The 21,010-nt window shown below is 35.8% G+C and overlaps 1 protein-coding gene across 3 annotated transcripts in view; it reads right to left on the reverse strand.

Annotated features, from left to right (window-relative positions):
• Positions 1 to 2,866: 2,866 nt before the first annotated feature.
• Positions 2,867 to 21,010, reverse strand: part of LOC142335283 (uncharacterized) — a 53,821-nt gene continuing 35,677 nt past the window's right edge. For all 3 annotated transcript variants that reach the window (XM_075383717.1, XM_075383716.1, XM_075383718.1), the window contains exon 8: positions 2,867 to 3,210. In XM_075383717.1, coding sequence (XP_075239832.1) covers positions 2,966 to 3,210 — 245 coding nt within the window. In that variant the 3' untranslated portion in view covers positions 2,867 to 2,965. The remainder of the gene's footprint in view (positions 3,211 to 21,010) is intronic.

A 21,010-nucleotide genomic window follows, 5' to 3' on the forward strand; every position in this document is an offset into this window, starting at 1 on the left:
GTGGCATGACGCAGGGAGCGTGAATACTCAAGAAACAACACTGAGACAAGAGGCCTCGGATATTGGAGAAACAGCACTAGATGAAGAATCTACTGCAACAAGAGGGAGTCACAGAGACTCAGATTCACTGGAAGACAGTGACACAGAAGACTTCTCACAGTTAGAGACAGTTGGCTTCAATGAAGATGCACTGGAACACGCGGACAGAGCAGAGCCCAGACGAGGGACACGAGCAAGGAATGTTCCGCAATTTTTTGGAGAAGTCAGGACCCATCTTGCTGTGACTGAGGGCAACTATGTGGAACCCAAAACAGTCTACGAAGCCAAGCAAGGTGACGATTGGGACCAGTGGCACCGGGCAATGAAGGACGAGGTCAAGGCACTCCAAGACAACGAGACTTGGAACCTAGTGAGACCACCCACAGACAGGGACGTCATACCGGGCAAATGGGTCTACAAATTGAAATTGGGACCCAGTGGTCAAGTGAACAAATACAAAGCGCGCTATGTGGCCACAGGCTTCAAACAAGTGGAAGGACTGGACTACTTTGAGACTTTTGCGCCTACCTGTAAGCCGGAGACATTCAGGATTCTACTTCAGCTATCAGCAAAGCAGGGCCATGTGATGCACCAATTTGATGTCAAGACTGCTTTCCTGCACTCACCAATCGAGGAAGAAGTGTATCTGGAACAGCCACAGGAGTTTGTAAAACGCGGATCAGATTGGGAGAAGTTAGTATGTCGACTAAATAAATCAATTTATGTTTTGAAACAGGCTGCTAACAACTGGTACAAAGAGCTGGCAAACTTCCTACTAAGACAGGGGTTCACCAGAAGCAGGAACGATCACTGCTTGTTTGCAGGATCAGAGGCAGTGGATCACACCTTCATCTTGGTCTGGGTTGACGACATCATAGTAGCATCAAGAAGTATGACAGTGGTCTCTGATGTCAAGAAGGCACTAGAAGCAACATTTCACATGGAAGACAGAGGGAGACTACACTGGTTTCTGGGTCTAAGAATCAGACGAGAAGAGGGCAAAGTCACAGTCGACCAAGAACGCTACATAGAAACAATGCTTGAGCGGTTTCAAATGGATCAAAGCAAACCCTCAAGAACTCCAGCTGATTTGAATTTGAAACTTCAGACAGCAAAGAACGGAGACGAAGAAGTGGACCAGAGGATCTACAGAAGCTTGGTGGGATCACTTCTCTATCTGGCCAAACAGACGAGGCCAGACATCATGTTCACAGTCAACATTCTGTCCAGACACATGAATGCACCTACCAATCAACACTGGATGTGCGGAAAACGACTTCTGCGATATCTTCAAGGTTCAAAAGGTTTAAAACTTACTTACACAAAAGAGGCTAGTTATGATTTAGTGGGGGAAAATGATGCAGACTGGTCTGGAGACGTGAACGACAGAAAATCAACAACGGGCTATCACTTCAAGCTCAACGGACGTGGAGCAGCACTCAGCTGGGGTGTCAAGAAGCAGGCCACAGTTGCTCTTTCTTCATCAGAAGCAGAATATCAGGGCATGGCAGCAGCAGCTCAGGAAGCACTCTACCTGAAACAACTACTAGATGATTTTGGCATCCAACAGAAACGTCCAATAGCAATTGGAGAGGACAACCAAAGTTGTATCAGACTTTGCCAAAACCCAGTCATGCACAAGAGGAGCAAGCACATCGAGACAAAGTTCCACTTCATTCGTGACAAGACGGAAGATGGTACTATTTCAATTCATTTTGTTCCCACAGACAAAATGGCAGCGGACATCTTCACAAAGTCCTTACCCGTTTCAAAAGTGGAAACATTCAGTGCAGTTTTGATTGGAACAGACTCTACGCAATCAGCTCAAGTCTGAGTGGGGTGTTAGAATATCGATCAAACTATAGTCTTAAACTTAGTGAGAATTAGAAAGAAAGTTTGACTTACCAGATTAGAAAGACAAGCAATATGACTTCGATCAAAGAAATTATATAAATGAATCGTCAAGAAATGGTGCTGAGATTCAATATTCGGTTCAAATTGGTGAATCTAGAAAACTATTATTAGTGTTAGATTAAGTGATGTAAAATCTTCCCAGCATGTATTAAATGATGATGATATCTCCGGAAGTGTGAATGAATTCTTAGAAAAGTGCAAATGCATTCCATTTATGGTTCCCTTTGCGACTGATTTGCAGAAGCAAACCATATTGGGTAACCTTTGCGACCCCCACTATAAATTAAGGTGCTAAGATTAGTTTGTATCTTGACTTTTTCACACTGATAATGGGTATATATATAGCTGATTTTTGAGTCCTTTTTCATCCCCAAATTCAAACCCCATCTTGATCTAATAATCAGATCTCTCCTGTAAATCTCTAAATTCTACTGTAAAACATCATTTTGTTGTTCTCTCATTTTTGAGAAATTAATTCTTTTACTTAGTTCAAAACGTTTTTTATTCCGCTTGCGAAAGTCCATAACCCAACACTTTTGAATCCAGTATTCATAATGCAGGGGCATTTAATTACGCAATTTTTAAAGCAAATTCTCTAGTCAAATCACCATAATAACTTATAAAAGTTACAAATTTGATAATAATTCATTATATAGTAATGCATCATTTTAAACAAATTTTGTAAATTATTTGTAAAATTTTGAAAAAGTTGGTATTAATTTAGTAAGATTTACAATTTTAGCATTTTTACAATTTAGTAAAACTTTGCTTTATTTTGATAATGTTTTGATAGCTTTATTTTTTGTTTACGAACTGCATGTAAATGTCTATATTTTGATTTGTTATTTTCAATGTGAAATTTTTCCTTTGGTAATTAGCCTTTCATTCAATTTTGTAACGTTATTATGAGCAATTCTGGAAAAACTGAGACAATTGGGATTAAATTTACGCAGTAAGGTTACGTTTTGCAGCGTAAAGCTGTGTTGGAAAAGGGCAACATGTACACTAAGTGCTAATGGAAGCAGTTTTCTTGGATTGTGTCGCTCTCAACTTTTATACATTCGAAGGTTTCGAGCTCCTCATCATTCAAAAGCAGTTGTGATGAGGCCAGTTTGTAGTACACAGTAGCTTCCAGTGATCTCACTCGGTCTGGAAGCTCACCTCTCTTACCCATGCTGAGTTCCAGAGCACAAGTGGCCAATTCTTCTTGACTTCTCAGCAATTTCAGTCGCTCCTCTTTGCTAACCTCGCTCGAATCTGGGGCAGAAGAATTTTATCAGAATAAATAATAATACTGATAGTAAATATTAAATAATAACAGTGAAAAATAACATTAGATAATAATGAACAATTGTTCTCATTATTAAGAGAAACGAGATTTGAAAGTCAGTTAATAAATTGTAATTGTGTACAAGATGTCAAAATCTTTAGACAATTTCACAATCTTCACAATCTTCAGCTATCCTAGTTGAAAACCCGATTGTGAGGGTTTTACTATCCCGACTGAAAACATGATTGATGTAACAAATTCAATTAATTATGAGTTTTTATTCTTACCTGACCAAAGTGGAGAGAATAGAAACATATATGTCATATCTAGAAAACTGCAATGAACTGCTGAAAAATGATTTATTAAACTGGTGATCTGTTGTTTTATAAACTTAGTCATGGTAACTAAGTTAATTGTTAATTCAAGATTTATTGAATTTTAAAAAGATCATCAGCTAATTATGCTTTTTTAACGTGATAAAGAGATATTTTGAGTTTTAATTAACACTGACAAGCACTGGACATAAGAAAACACTGAATGTCAAGAACATCACCATTAACGCAACTGTTTTCTGGGAATCTTTTTCAAAATTTCCCTGTTTTCTCTTTCGATTTTATAGAAAATGAATTTTGAATGCTCCGAAAATTTTTTTAAAACACTCTCGGCAACTTTCCGAATTAAAAATTTGATTATTTTTTTATATTAATTATAAAGAATTTTTAAGTTCTAAGCTGATATATTAATTACGCAATTTAACATTTTTCGGTATTCCTTCAAAAGACAAATCACTTTTTATTGTTCAATTTCATAGATAACAAAACTAAAAATTAATCTAGAAACTATCATTGATTTCATATTGAAACAACCAATACTAACCATCAACACATGATCGGCAAATTGTCGGAAACTGGCCGCCCACTGCTCAAGGTTGGTTTGAAATAATTAAAGACAATGAAATGAAAAAAATGACGACAGACTAAAGCTTTTTCTAAATAACAAGACTGATCTACTTTCGTCTGCAGTTTCAAGATAATCAACAAATTCGAAAACTGCCTCTAAATAGGAGGACAATAAGATCAATGCCAATACCAGTAAGCAGTATGCTTTACTGAGGACTCTAAGGAACTGATAAATTAAAGCATAAAGTCAATTCTTTAAGCATCAGGTATCTGTGCTCGCACTTTATTGGTTTTTCCCAATTCTTTTAATATGACTTGAACGTATTTCCCTAAATTTGAAAAGTGAATTCTAAAATCCATTTAATCGAAGCATAACTCAGCTTATACATTCGAAGGTTTCGAGTGAGATAACTCAGAAATCGAATCTGTGGCTGGTGTAAAACAAAAAAAATGCGATCAAAAAACAAAAAATTAGAGAATAAAGGAGACAAGCCCTGAAAAATATTTTAAAGAACTGAATGGAAAACAAAATACTCCTCGACTTGATTTGTAGACAAATTGAACATTACAAGCCAAAAACACAAACAAAATTTTAAATTTCAACGAACACAACAATAGCAGTCCAATTGTATAAAGTTATAGGAATCGCGTGGTGACTACCGAGTATAAAAGCCTATAAACAAAAAAAAACCGCCTGCGTGATATATAAGAAGCAATAAGAAGCGGTCAAAGTATTAAATTAAAAAAAAAAACAAGAAAAATTACTAATTCGCAAACAGTTTTGGGAGTCCAAATTGCCAAAAACCAAAATTTTAACAACAAAATACAATACATGCATAAACAGAGTACCAGGCACGAAAATTTTTTTACTGACATCTTGAGTACGGAGAACTTGACAATGATACAAATAATGCCAAGAACTTGAGTAATTTTTGGACATCGTTGCTAAATTGTCTAATTCTTGATACCTACGAGTTCTCAAACAACTTTCTCTAAGAATAGATTAATTCCCTCTGAAAAGCGCGCTTTAACAACCGATTTTCGTTGAGCTTCATGGCTGGAGAAAACGTATAAATTTATAAAGTTAAATGGAAGCAAAGCAAACCTACAGTTAAGAGCAATACAACTCAAAGTCACTGATGAAAAAAAATCTTTCTGCTATTAATTAAAACAATTGCAATGTAGTTCTACACTTCTATCGTTTGATATTTATTTAATTAAAGACTAAATTTGTTTTTTGTAGTTATCAATGAGGCTTGTGAGATATTTCTGATCCATTACAGAACTATCAGGGACGTGAAACATTATTTTCGTCAAGGTTGAGCCTTTTCCCGATGTTTGAAATAAAACTGTGATATATTGCGAAGGTCAGAACTTAGAGTTAAAAGTTCCTTTTAAACAAAACTATTTTTACCTGATGTTGGTGAAATAGTAATCTTGGATAATGGCTACTAAATTGAACCCAATTGTTGCTTCAAATTTGTTCATACCACAAATTTATCAGTGTACAAAAACCATAAACTTGAGCGATTAATTCGACCTGCCCACCATCAGTGATGAATTTAAACCCACGCGATGATCCTACCTGTAGATACCAATGACACTTTCTCAGGTTAGGAGAACAATGCGCAAAAAAACTGCACTTTTACTTGCCATATACGGCAAGAGAGAAAACTCATTCACAGTTAGGTTGTAAATTAACTTTTATTAGTTTATTTATATCTAGACGATTTCGTAAATTTTCATAATGATAGCGCCTATAAATATCTGTCATTTTTTGCGTGTTGAGGCAAATTTTAATTCAATTATTGAAACGATAAAACTCTTGTTACTGGTGCTTGAGACCACGGCAATGATGTTCAGATCACCGACCGACTGACAAATTTAGATCTGCAGAGTGCTAAAATCTATATTGCCTGGATTGTGTCTTTTGTGGCAAAATGTCGCCTAGAGAAGAAAGAAGACCTACTCAACACCGACAATACAATTTTGGACCTATAGGTAACAAATTTTTTTCTTGATATGTGCGGACAAGGTGTTTCTTTGAAATTTAGGAGGATTATAAGCCTTAGAAAATTACTAGACACTACTGTTCAGGATATCAGAGCAGTAATTCAAAACTGTATTTCTCCCAAAGAGAGAGTTAATCGGCAGAACGGGCTAAATTTCTGTCCGTTGTCCAGTTCTTCGGAGAATCCAACGACGATTTTCTAGCGCGCCATTGACAAGAAGCACGCTATTGTGACTTCCAGACCCTAAAAAACAACCCTGATGAGGAGTTGGGAAAGATAAAGTTTATCTCAATTTTGAGAGACCCTGAGGCATAATTATGAACATTAGATGGCATCAAAACTAAACCAACGACGACTTTTTTGAGAAGACAGAAAACCTACAGTTCAATTGTCAAGCGATGGCTTTTGCGAGCTCTTCAACAGGTAATAAACCGGTTATAGTGAAGATAGAAGTGAGATACAACTTCAAAAACAACTTCAGTTAGCCAAGTCAAAGTTTCACTGGTAGAAATAGCCATGGTCACTTGTGTAATAGATGATGAGGTAAGCCTCACAGAAGCAAGCTGTGTTAGGCTTCGAACAAGAAATGTAACGCCAGTGAAAAAGTTGGGCACTTTGCAAAAATGTGCCGAACTAAAACCGAGACTAGTTCAGTTAAGTCCGACCAGCACAACAAATGCTGTGAGGAAGAGGGTAAAATGTCCGTTCAAAAATCTTCAGTAGTGAAGATGGGAAAGTACTATACACGGAAATAATTGTTTAACATGTCAGCGATACAGTAAAAAAAGACATACAGTAAAAAAAATAAAATAAAAATGCAAATTGATACTAATGCTGATAACACTGTGATATCGTCATTTGTCCTAACTGAGCTTGGTAAACCCAAGTTAAAAGGGAAATTCAGACGTCTTTAGGCCTATGAGGGTCATCAATTGAAGCTTCTGGGATCACTAACATGTGATATTGAGTAGAACAGAAGAAAGCATAGGCAACAACATATTGCAGTTGTACAATCCGAAACAGAATTTGGATTATATGTGAGAGACACTCTACCCCAAAAAAGCATCAACACAGTGTGTGATGAAAAACTAACGGCAGTCGAGGGATACAAAGCGCATGTGAAACTTAAACTGGATCACAGTCGATGTTCTGCTAGGCTAGAAAGATACCTCTACCTCTACAAGACTGTGTCAAAAAAACTGGAGACGATTGTGCGACAGGGCAATCCGTCGCACCTGAGCCAGTGCAACCTATTGGGGTGACAAATGCTTCCCCACTAGTTTAGCAGCGGAAGAAAAATTGAGCTCTAAGACTATGCGTGGACATGAAAGTTGACATTAATGGACAAGTTTATGGACAAGGGTTATCCAATCCCAGGCATGGAGAACATACTCCATAATCTTCATGGGGCCTCTTAGTTTCGCAAAATTGATATATCAGAAGCTGAAGTTTTTTTTCAAATCGAATTGGACAGGGATCATCACAGAAAGGACACCCCGTGATCTGTGTCTCAAGGAAGTTGTCACAAGACTAACAAAATTATTTAAATATTGAGCGAAAGGCACTTGCAGTAGTCTTGGTTGTCTTCAGATTGAAACAATTCCTGTTTGGAAGAAGCATCACTCTACATACTGAACACAAACCTCTCAAAATAACTCTTTGTACCAGCCAAGGAAAATTCTAAAATAGCATCAGTAAGAACCACAAGATGGGCAACATCGCTGATGGGATTCAACTTCAAATTGAAGTATACACGCGGAGAGCAGATTCCCTACGCTAATGCTTTGAGCAGACTAGATTTTGATGACGACGACAATGATCCAGTCTGCTGTGCTCTCAAAAAAATTTTTTTTTCGCTCAAACTCACTTCGTGATCGAGTTAGACATCAGAACCTAACTGGAATTGAATCGACTCCTCAAAGATGCCATCAACAGAATTAAAAGCGAAAACTGGAGATAGTGTTCAGAAGCAGAGAAAGGTTTCGATCAACAAAGAGACGCATTAACTATCCACAACCGAATCTTCTTTCGAGAAATTGTGCCTTTCATTCCAAACAAACTAAGACATGTGGTGATAGCCAAAGCTCCTGAGACCCACCCGGAAGAAAATGCAACTGAAACAGCACTCCGAAAAATAGCGTGAAGACCCGGCCTCATTTAAGCTGTGCTTCGATATCTTAGCAAAAGTAAGGATTGACAAAAAGAAACAGGCCTAACCTGGGGAAAAATATCAATTTGGCCAGAAGCAGAAGTTTGGGAAAAATTCATACAGACTATTTTAACTTAAGGACCTAGACAAAAATATTAGTAATAGTAGAAGCGGGATCCAGCTAGATAGAAGCGCGCGTTATCGGAAATAAAAATTCACACACAGTGAGGATGTTGTATCAGTAGAAATACTGGATTTGAACCCCCAGCAAATCAGAGCCTGAGAAGACATTATTTTCTTTATATATAGCTGTAATTCAACTAGCTATAGTCAGTCTGTTAGTTTAGATACACCATGTGTATACTGTTGACTCCTATGCTGAATTGCATTACCTCGGTATTGATAAAAGTTCATCTTCATTGTTTTACAGAGTCGGCTAGTATTAGAGATATAGGAAAGCCTACTTGGCACAAAATGTAGTCATAACTCTTTCAACCTCAAGGCTGTAAAAGGAGCCCTCAATGGGTCTGCCTTAAGTGGTTTGACAACAAACGTCGCAAGCATGTAATCTTACCATTTAAAATTACACACTATCAAAACCAAGATTAATTAAACCTACTCCTAAATACAACAGAACAACTCAAATACCATTATTTTGCAGTAGAGCAACAACCTCTTCTCTTATTTCCAATCAAAGCTTCACAATACTTTCGGATAGCTTTTCTTTCATATTAAACTGAGATCCGCGGAACTCAACTCACGAAAGGCACAATTCTTTTTATTTGTAACTCTCTTTCTGATACCTATACCTCACTCATCTATGACACTTTATTCTGTCCACTATCAGACACACTATTTGAACTTCTTAATGGAGTATGGACAGAATTACAACCTTCTGAAAGGTCTGATGCATTTATCGTCATTAATATCGAATAACAGAATATCGTGGTTTGAACCTCTAAAACGCCTAACGTCAAAACTAAGTACAGCTGATTAATAATCAAGAAATGAAAGCAAAAATATTATTGCTAGACAGGAAATTGAAGATTTTTCTCACCCTATAAAAACGTACCTAAGTTTTGCAAGAGATGCAGGTTTAACAGAAATGGAGATATTAGACTCCCTCACTCTTTTATCTTGGTTCATACACAAATTTTAGAAAAGTTTAGTGAGACACATTATTTCAGCTACAAAAGTCATAGCAAGGACATACCCCCAATTAATGAATTAATTACCAGAAACACTACACTACATTTATGACACAAATTGGTTTCCAGAAAAATTTATTATTATTACACAAGTACCGTCTGAAATTATGCAAAAACTAAAAAATGATCACGAAAAAATCGAAATTAAAAATCATAATGCCAAAAACTAACCATTTACATCTGCAAATATTACTGAAAACACAAGTACATCGCTCGAAGAATCACCAAAAGAAAACAAGGACACTATAGTTCATTCACGAACGACGGACTCCAATTTAAATGAAACTACAGAAACAGACTTTAATTCCACACTACTAGATGACGGAAGACTTCTTTCATCTCAAACTGTACACACTCTTCCACTAATTGATCTTGAAAATGATAGTAACAACAAAAAAAAATGAGGTAAATAATGATACCACTAAAAATACAAATAATAATAATTTCTAAGAATACCATAGAAAAAGACGACCTGTAAATTCAACCGAATTGACAGAAAAATCCGATCCGCTTAACAAAACCCTTCCAATACTCTCTTTTAAAAATACATCCTACCACGCTTACAAAGAGAAAATACAGAGCATTTTAACACTGATCCTGTTATTTTAAACACATTGACTCAACAATCTTTAACCAACAATCAGAATATTCATTTAACTACCAAATAAATAGTAAATTTTGTCAGGCAATTTAATTCACAAAGTACTCAACAGACAACAAACGCTTCAACCCCATACTACTTGCAAGCAGCGTCTACACAAGCACCTTCACCAGTTGTTAAAAGAAATACACAATTGATATACTCTTATTCAGGAAGCTCATACCCACGCAGTAGTCTTTAAAACCGATTTATGGTACTGAATCTACATACAATACAAAATTTCACTAAATGCTATCACAGCCAACATGGTAATGACCAGGATCTTAGTTGAGATAATACTTCAAGAAGACATCACTAGAACGCACACTAATAGACACAAAATAAGAGCACCAATTCCACTCTTTCATCAAGCATAAATAATACATCTATGAACATAGATAATCTCACCGTAAATGATATATGCACTATGGAACAAGATATTGCATATGGAATCAATGTAATACAACACAAGTACTCAAATATTCCAAATTTTAAACGGAAACCACTCTTCCTTAAATTTTGTAATAAATGTTCACAATTAGGACACAGTATTTTCACCCACCCCGTAAAGGGGTACATGAAATCAGTTGAAAAGCCAGACATCCAAATGCAAACCTTTAATAAAGCAATGAAAATAAACCAAAATCTTCCAAATAAACAAGTTATATCAAATAAAATCACTGGTGAATCACTACTATTTCCCTGGTAATGAAATCCGAGTTACTTCTCGGCATGTAAGCTCTTATAAACCTTCATTTTTAATTTCCAAAACATACTATCGAAACAATAGATTTAAACCCCCATGTAGAACGGGTTCACCATACCCGAGACCACAAAATTTCCAGAAAAAACCAAACTAAAACAATAACAAAAATTACTCTAGTAATTCTCGAGCACAATCACCTAATTACAATAGAGATGGAAATCGTTCACAACAACCATTTTCACGCAGCCGCCTTTCAAAATTACGAACCTACATTAATTCTTTTTCAGACCAAGAACAGACAGACGACACAACGTCTAACACTGAACAAACGGAATTGCAAAATGTTTCAGAAGAACAACTTCTAGAACAACAATTTAACCATTTACTCTTAGAACTCAATCAAAATTTACAAGACCAATATTTCAACTGTCAGGAAAATTTTAACACTATCGCAGAAGAATACATTCATGTAAAAGTAACATTTCGGTACTACCACTTACAGTCTTAACACCACAGGCACCCAACCAAACCAGAACAATTTCACCACCACATCTTGAAATTGACTTCTTAGTTGACTCGGGGGCCACACTTAACGTAAAAAATAATGATACTTGGAATAAAATTAAAGAATATCACAAATTACAGTTACAAGCATCAACTTCTGTTCTTTCAGCAGCAAATAATTCTAAATTACGGTCACACGGAACTGTAAAACGTCTACTGAGACGTAACAGTCCACTGAGACGTAACAGAACACAGAGCCTATCAGAACACAATCTTTTCACTAACCTTCCATGTTTCGAATACTAAATTTATTATTTTAGGAACACCATTCCTAGAAAAATATGAAAAATCTATAAAATGTTCATCTGAAGCACTAGAAATCAAATATAATTACAAACAAAATTTCTTAAAAATCTTTGAATCCTCCACAAAATCAGCACCATATTGTTCACGGTTATTTCCCGTCATCGGATATCAGACATTATATTTCCAACCACTTGAGCATAGAATATTAACTTCTTCACTCACTGCAATCGAATGCAAAAGCAAATCTGTAGATGTAATTATAATTTGTAAATCCTTTTTCCTCATTTGAAGCACTACGCAAAGAAGATATGTTCTTTTCTATAATGGACATAAATAAATTGGAATATATTTTTCAATGCTTTATTAAAATTCTTGTTCAACATTTTTAAACCACCCACTAACACTTGTAAAATGATTAAATGGATAAACACAGCAAGATATCTCACTTATAGAACCTACAAACCACGAAATATCGCATAAATGTACTCACTGATTTCAAAGATGCCTATACTGCACAATTACCTTGCACACGGTGCATCAGTAACACTTAAGAAACTCTCTTGCTTAAAATTTACCAAGCAAAAAGAATGCGAATTTAAAGCCCATACAAATTAAACTCACACGGATAGAAGGACCGTTTTTCTCAATAGCCGACATGAACAGTGCATATAACCAAATGCCGTTACATAAATTTTCACAACAGCTTACAAATTTTGTTACTGCCGGACAACAACACTGTTTTAAACGATTGTTTTACGGTATGTCTATCGACCCAACCGCTTTCTCATCTTTTATGAGTATTATATTTGAACCAATAATTTGACGGACTAAGATCATCACAAATCTTGACAATGTCTTTCTTCGAGATACCACAACAGACACAATTTTACAATCATTAGACAAATGTCACAAAATTCTCAAAACCGAAAATCTTAAAGCGGTTCCAGATAATTCTTTTTTCGTGGAGTCAGTCAAATTCTTAGGACACCAAATCCAAAATATTCACCTACAGCCACTTAATCAAAAATAGACGGCTTCTTAATGCTACAACCGCCTAAAAACAAAAAAGAAATAAAAAAATTACGTTTGATTTTTTTTATTAATCTCTAAATATATGTACAATTTATAAGTAATCTTGAGACATATCTATCTTCAACTTAGACACACAGTAGATTTTAAATGGACACCAGAACTGCAACAATTGATTGATAGAGTCAAGCACAAATTAAAGACAAAACAGCACGTCTCGCAATTCTCAACTCAGAAAAGCTTTCCGATATTCTATGTGACGCCTCAACATATGGCATCGAAATTGCGCCCCTCAAAAGAATCAGAAATTGCGCCCCTCAGACTCTTAACCATTTTTCGGTAAGGCTCTGCCATAATCAATGCACTTTTGGAATAAGAATTTCTCATTTAAGGATGACAGCCCTCTATTATTCCATATACTGACTACAAGCAAAACTTTTTTTGGTCACACAAAAGAATAAACCAAATCACAGAGTTTACAGGTTCCGACTCATACTAACGAAATTTCCAAAGTTACAGATAGTTTGGACAGAAGGAAAGAACCCTTCACTTTCGGACCTACTAAAATATAGAATCAACATCGCCTACGGACGGTAGACGTCCCTGATTCGATAAAATTCATTACGACACCAAAACAACCTTTACAGTGCCATTATGCTGTATTAAAGGAATATATTAACACAGTAACTACAGACAATGCTATACAATCAACACAGTTTCCAATATGTCTCCAGATCAGAGACAACTATATTAAAGTACTACTCGAAAACAACCTCTACTTTCCTGTCCCGCACAACGAGTGTAAAACAAAAGCACAACCTTTAGAACATGTGCACCACCACAAAACCTAACAGTTAAAACAAAATCAACTTTATCTAGTTTGCTATCCAAAAGTACAACACACAGATGTTACACTAAACACGATTGAAACAGAACCATTCACACTTGAAGCTCAAAATGCAAATTAAGCGGAACTTAAAATAGCATAAAATGTTCAGACCCCGCAATGGTTGATTTCATACCTAAATTGCCAGAAATATACAAAATTTTCTAGGGTCAACAAATGGATATAACTGACATATTTTTCCGAGAAACACAACAACAAGACCCTGTTTTACGCCAAATCCTTTTTTGGAAATAATACAAAAATCGCCCTAATATCCTTTTTTAAACAATTTGAGCAAGTGAGGGACTTCTACATAACTATAGACACTTCCAAGACCTAAGCGTGAACGAAACTAATCAATTCTTCTTGTACATACAAGAAACACAATCGCCAAAAATCAGTTTAACATTATTCTCCTTTTTTTTAAACCGTTTTCCATATCGCACACTCCCACGATCCTTCCGGCCAACCTGGTCGTGAAAAGATTTATGCTAGAGTAACGGAAAATAATTATAATTCATAAATAAAAACATGGATAGCAGTACTTACACAAGATTGTTTGAATTGCCAAATGAACAAAGGCATGCCCAAACTCTTTATGGCTCCTGAACATCCATTTTTATAAGTTCCACCATACTTCAATCGTCGTAATTCATCGGACACAAAAAGTCAATTTCTTCGTCTTCAGATGAAAACTCCTACATCTATGTTACAGTAGACATTTTTGCACACTATGTTGTTCTTTCTCCCAGAAAGGTCCGTTCAAAAATCTTCAGTAGTAAAGATGGGAATGTACTATACACGGAAATAAGTGTTTAGCCTGTCAGCGACATGGGAGTACATTACAGTAAAAGCATAAAATAAAAATGCAGATTGATACTAATGCTGATAACACTGTGATATCGTCATTTGTCCTAACTGAGCTTGGTAAACCCAAGTTAAATGGGGAAATTCAGACGTCTTTAGGCCTATGAGGGTCATCAATTGAAGCTTCTGGGATCATTAACATGTGATATTGAGTAGAACAGAAGAAAGCATAGGCGACAACATATTGCAGTTGTACAATCCGAAACAGAATTTGGATTACATGTGAGGGACACTCTACCCCAAAAAAGCATCAACACAGTGTGTGATGAAAAACTAACGGCAGTCGAGGGATACAAAGCGCATGTGAAACTTAAAACTGGATCACAGTCGATGTTCCGCTAGGCTAGAAAGATACCTCTACCTCTACAAGACTGTGTCAAAAAACGGAGACGATTTTGCGACAGGGCAATCGGTCGCACCTGAGCCAGTGCAACCTGTTGGGGTGACAAATGCTTCCCCACTAGTTTGGGAGCGGAAGAAAAATTGAGCTCTAAGACTATGCGTGGACATGAAAGTTGACATTAATGGCAAGTTTATGGACAAGGGTTATCCAACCCCAGGCATGGAGAACATACTCCATAATCTTCATGGGGCCTCTTAGTTTGGCAAAATTGATATATCAGAAGCTGAAGCTTATTATCAAATCGAATTGGACAGGGATCATCAAAGAAAGGACACCCCGTGATCTGTGTCTCAAGGAAGTTGTCACAAGACTAACAAAATTATTTAAAAATTGAGCGAAAGGCACTTGCAGTAGTCTTGGTTGTCATCAGATTGAAACAATTCCTGTTTGGAAGAAGCATCACTCTACATACTGACCACAAACCTCCCAAAATAACTCTTTGTACCAGCCAAGGAAAAATCTAAAATAGCATCAGTAAGAACCACAATATGGGCAACATCGCTGATGGGATTCAATTCAAACTGAAATATACACGCGGAGAGCAGATTCCCTACGCTAATGCTTTGAGCAGACTAGATTTTAATGACGACGACAATGATCAAGTCTGCTGTGCTTTCAAAACAAATTTTTTTTTGCTCAAACTCACTTAGTGATCGAGTCAGACATCAGAACCTAACTGGAATTGAATCGACTCCTCAAAAATGCCATCAACAGAATTAAAAGCAAAAACTGGAGATAGTGTTCAGAAGCAGAGAAAGGTTTCAATCAACAAAGAGACGCATTAACTATCCACAACCGAATCTTCTTTCGAGAAATTGTGCCTTTCATTCCAACCAAACTAAGACATGTGGTGATAGCCAAAGCTCCTGAGACCAACCCAGAAGAAAATGCAACTGAAACAGCACTCCGAAAAATAGCGTGAAGACCCGGCCTCATTTAAGCTGTCCTTCGATATCTTAGCAAAAGTAAGGATTGCTAAAAAGAAACAGGCCTAACCTGGGGAAAACTATCAACATGGCCAGAAGCAGAAGTTTGGGAAAAAATTCATACAGAATATTTTAACTTAAGGACCTAGACAAAAATATTAGTAATAGTAGAAGCGGGATCCAGCTAGATAGAAGCGCGCGTTATCGGAAATAAAAATTCACACACAGTGAGGATGTTGTATCAGTAGAAATACTGGATTTGAACCCCCAGCCAATCAGAGCCTGAGAAGACACTATTTTTTTTATATATAGCTGTAACTCAACTAGCTATAGTCAGTCTGTTAATTTAGATACACCATGTGTATAGTGTTGACTCCTATGCTGAATTGCATTACCTCCGTATTAATAAAAGTTCATCTTCAGTGTTTTACAGAGTCGGCTAGTATTAGAGATATTGGTAAGCCTACTTGGCACAAAAAGTGGTCATAACTCTTTCGACATCAAGGCTGTAAATGGAGCCCTCAATAGGTGTGCCTTAAGTGGTTTGACAACAAAGGTCGCAACATGTAATCTTACCATTTAAAATTACACACTATCAACACCAAGATTAATTAAACCTACTCCTAAATACAACAAAACAACTCAAATACCATTATTTTGCAGTAGAGCAACAACCTCTTCTCCTATTTCCAATCAAAACTTCACAATACTTTCGGAAAGCTTTTCTTTCATATTAAACTGAGATCCGCGGAACTCAACTCACGAAAGGCACAATTCTTTTTATTTGTGACTCTCTTTCTGATACCTATACCTCAAACATCTATGACACTTTATTCTGTCCACTATCAGACACACTATTTGAACTTCTTAATGGAGTATGGACAGAATTACAACCTTCTGAAAGGGCTGATGCATTTATCGTCATTAATATCGAATAACAGAATATCGTCGTTTGAACCTCTAAAACGCCTAACGTCAAAACTAAGTACAGCTGCTTAATAATCCAGAAATGAAAGCAAAAATATTATTGCTAGACAAGAAAATGAAGATTTTGCTCACCCTATAAAAACGTACCTAAGTTTTGCAAGAGATGCAGGTTTACCAGAAAAAGAGAAATTAGACTCCCGGAAATGAAGATATAAAGTTTAGTGAGACACATTATTTCAGCTACAAAACTCATAGCAAGGACATACCCCCAATTAATGAATTAACTACCAGAAACACTACACTACATTTATGACACAAATTGGTTTCCAGAAAAATTTATAATTATTACACAAGTACCGTTTGAAATTATGCAAAAACTAAAAAATGATCACGAAAAAATCGAAATTAAAATTAATAATGCCAAAAACTAACCATTTACATCTGCAAATTTTACTGAAAACACAAGCACATCGCTCGAAGAATTACCAAAAGAAAACAAGGACACTATAGTTCATTCACGAACGACGGACTCCCATTTAAATGAAACTACAGAAACAGACTTTAATTCCACACTACTAGATGACGGAAGACTTCTTTCATCTCAAACTGTACACACTCTTCCACTAATTGATCTTGAAAATGATAATAACAACAAAAAAAACGAGGTAAATAATGATACCACTAAAAATACAAATAATAAAGAATACCATAGAAAAAGACGACCTGTAAATTCAACCGAATTGACAGAAAAATCCGATCCGCTTAACAAAACCCTTCCAATATTTTCTTTTAAAAATACATCCTACCACGCTTTAAAGAGAAAATACAGAGCATTTTAACACTGATCCTGTTATTTTAAACACATTGACTCAACCATCTTTAACCAACAATCAGAATATTCATTTAACTCCCAAATAAATAGTAAATTTTGTCAGGCCATTTAATTCACAAAGTACTCAATAGACAACAAACGCTTCAACCCCGTACTACTTGCAAGCAGCGTCTACACAAGCACCTTCACCAGTTGTTAAAGGAAATACACAAATGATATACTCTTATTCAGGAAGCTCATACCCACGCAGCAGTCTTTAAAACCGATTTATGGTACTGACTCTAGTTACAATACAATTTTCACTAAATGCTATCACAGCCAAAATGGTAGCGACCAGGATCTAAACTAGTAAATTCACCGTATCATGATGCTTGGATTCTTAAACGAATCTCTATGATACAAACAATTTTAATCGGCCCAGCACAAAAATAGTCTTCACATTTACCACTAGAAAAAAAGAACTGGCAATTGTTTTGCTGAGAATTTCAAAAAAATTTTGATAACCAACACATGCAAAAATGAGCGAACTATTTCTAAAAATCATAACACGTGGTTCAGGAGAGCAGATAAGCACATAAGCACTTAGAAAAGTACAAATGGCTAGAATAGCATACGTTAATAGCCCTCAAGATATGAGAAATGCACAAATGAATGACACACCTGTCAAAGCACTATTTTCACTGTTAGCTAGAATAACTTTAAAAAATTGCTAATCATAGGTCAACAGCATTGGAACCAAAGCTTCCAATTGCACAGTTAGTTGAGATAATACTTCAAAAAGACATCACTAGAACGCACACTAAAAGACACAAAATAAGAGCACCAATTCCACTCTTTCATCAAGCATAAATAATACATCTATGAACATAGATAATCTCAGCGTAATTGATGTAAGCACTATGGAACAAGATATTGCATATGGAATCAATGTAATACAACACAAGTACACAAATATTCCAAATTTTAAACGGAAACCACTCTTCCTTAAATTTTGTAATAAATGTTCACAATTAGGACACAGTATTTTCACCCACCCCGTAAAGAGGTACATGAAATCACTTGAAAAGCCAGACATCCAAATGCAAACCTTTAATAAAGCGATGAAATAAACCAAAATCTTCCAAATAAACAAGTTACATCAAATAAAATCACTGGTGAATCACTACTATTTCCCTGGTAATGAAAACCGAGTTACTTCTCGGCATGTAAGCTCTTATAAACCTTCATTTTTAAATTCCAAAACATACTATGGAAACAGTAGATTTAAACCCCCATGTAGAACGGGTTCACCGTACCCGAGACCACAAAATTTCCAGAAAAAACCAAACTAAAACAATAACAAAAATTACTCTAGTAATTCTCGAGCACAATCACCTAATTACAATAGAGATGGAAATCGTTCACAACAACCATTTTCACGCAGCCGCCTTTCAAAATTACGAACCTACATTAATTCTTTTTCAGACCAAGAACAGACAGACGACACAACGTCTAACACTGAACAAACGGAATTGCAAAATGTTTCAGAAGAACAACTTCTAGAACAACAATTTAACCATTTACTCTTAGAACTCAATCCAAAATTTACAAGATCAATATTTCAACTGTCAGGAAAATTTTAACACTATCGCAGAAGCATACATTCATGTAAAAGTAACATTTCGGTACTACCACTTACAGTCTTAACACAACAGGCACCCAACCAAACCAAAACAATTTCACCACCACATCTTGAAATTGACTTCTTAGTTGACTCGGGGGCCACACTTAACGTAAAAAATAACGATACTTGGAATAAAATTAAAGAATATCACAAATTACAGTTACAAGCATCAACTTTTGTTCTCTCAGCAGCAAATAATTCTAAATTACGGTCACACGGAACTGTAAAACGTCCACTGAGACGTTACAGTCCACTGAAACGTAACAGAACACAGAGCCTATCAGAACACAATCTTTTCACTAAGCTTCCATGTTTCGAATACTAAACTTATTATTTTAGGAACACCATTCCTAGAAAAATGTGTAAAATCTATAAAATGTTCATCTGAAACACTAGAAATCAAATATAATTACAAACAAAATTTCTTAAAAATCTTTGAATCCTCTACAAAATCAGCACCATATTGTTCACGGTTATTTCCCGTCATCGGATATCAGACATTATATTTCCAACCACTTGAGCATAGAATATTAACTTCTTCACTCAATGCAATCGAATGCAAAAGCAAATCTGTAGATGTAATTATAATTTGTAAATCCTTTTTCCTCATTTGAAGCACTACGCAAAGAAGATATGTTCTTTTCTATAATGGACATAAATAAATTGGAATATATTTTTCAATGCTTTATTAAAATTCTTGTTCAACATTTTTAAACCACCCACTAACACTTGTAAAATGATTAAATGGATAAACACAGCAAGATATCTCACTTATAGAACCTACAAACCACGAAATATCGCATAAATGTACTCACTGATTTCAAAGATGCCTATACTGCACAATTACCTTGCACACGGTGCATCAGTAACACTTAAGAAACTCTATTGCTTAAAATTTACCAAGCAAAAAGAATGCGAATTTAAAGCCCATACAAATTAAACTCACACGGATAGAAGGACCGTTTTTCTCAATAGCCGACATGAACAGTGCATATAACCAAATGCCGTTACATAAATTTTCACAAGAGCTTACAAATTTTGTTACTGCCGGACAACAACACTGTTTTAAACGATTGTTTTACGGTATGTCTATCGACCCAACCGCTTTCTCATCTTTTATGAGTATTATGTTTGAACCAATAATTTGACGGACTAAGATCATCACAAATCTTGACGATGTCTTTCTTCGAGATACCACAACAGACACAATGTTACAATCATTAGACAAATGTCACAAAATTCTCAAAACCGAAAATCTTAAAGCGGTTCCAGATAATTCTTTTTTCGTGGAATCAGTCAAACTCTTAGGACACCAAATCCAAAATATTCACCTACACCCACTTAATCAAAAATAGACGGCTTCTTAATGCTACAACCGCCTAAAAACAAAAAAGAAATAAAAAAATTACGTTTGATTTTTTTTATTAATCTCCAAATATATGTACAATTTATAAGTAATCTTGAGACATATCTATCTTCAACTTAGACACACAGTAGACTTTAAATGGACACCAGAACTGCAACAAATGATTGATAGAGTCAAGAACAAATTAAAGACAAAACAGCACGTCTCGCAATTCTCAACTCAGAAAAGCTTTCCGATATTCTATGTCACGCCTCAACATATGGCATCGAAACTGCCCCTCTCAAAAGAATCAATTTTGGAAAATGGAACTAGTTTCCGCGAAATCTTGTTTGTTTCCTACCACAGAACTCAAACTCTTAACCATTTTTCGGCAAGGCTCTGCCATAATCAATGCACTTTTGGAATAAGAATTTCTCATTTAAGGATGACAGCACTCTATTATTCCATATACTGACTACAAGCAA

The sequence above is a fragment of the Convolutriloba macropyga genome, chromosome 2, assembly GCF_964194025.1.
Source record: "Convolutriloba macropyga chromosome 2, txConMacr16.3, whole genome shotgun sequence".
Classification (NCBI taxonomy): Eukaryota; Metazoa; Xenacoelomorpha; order Acoela; family Convolutidae; genus Convolutriloba; species Convolutriloba macropyga.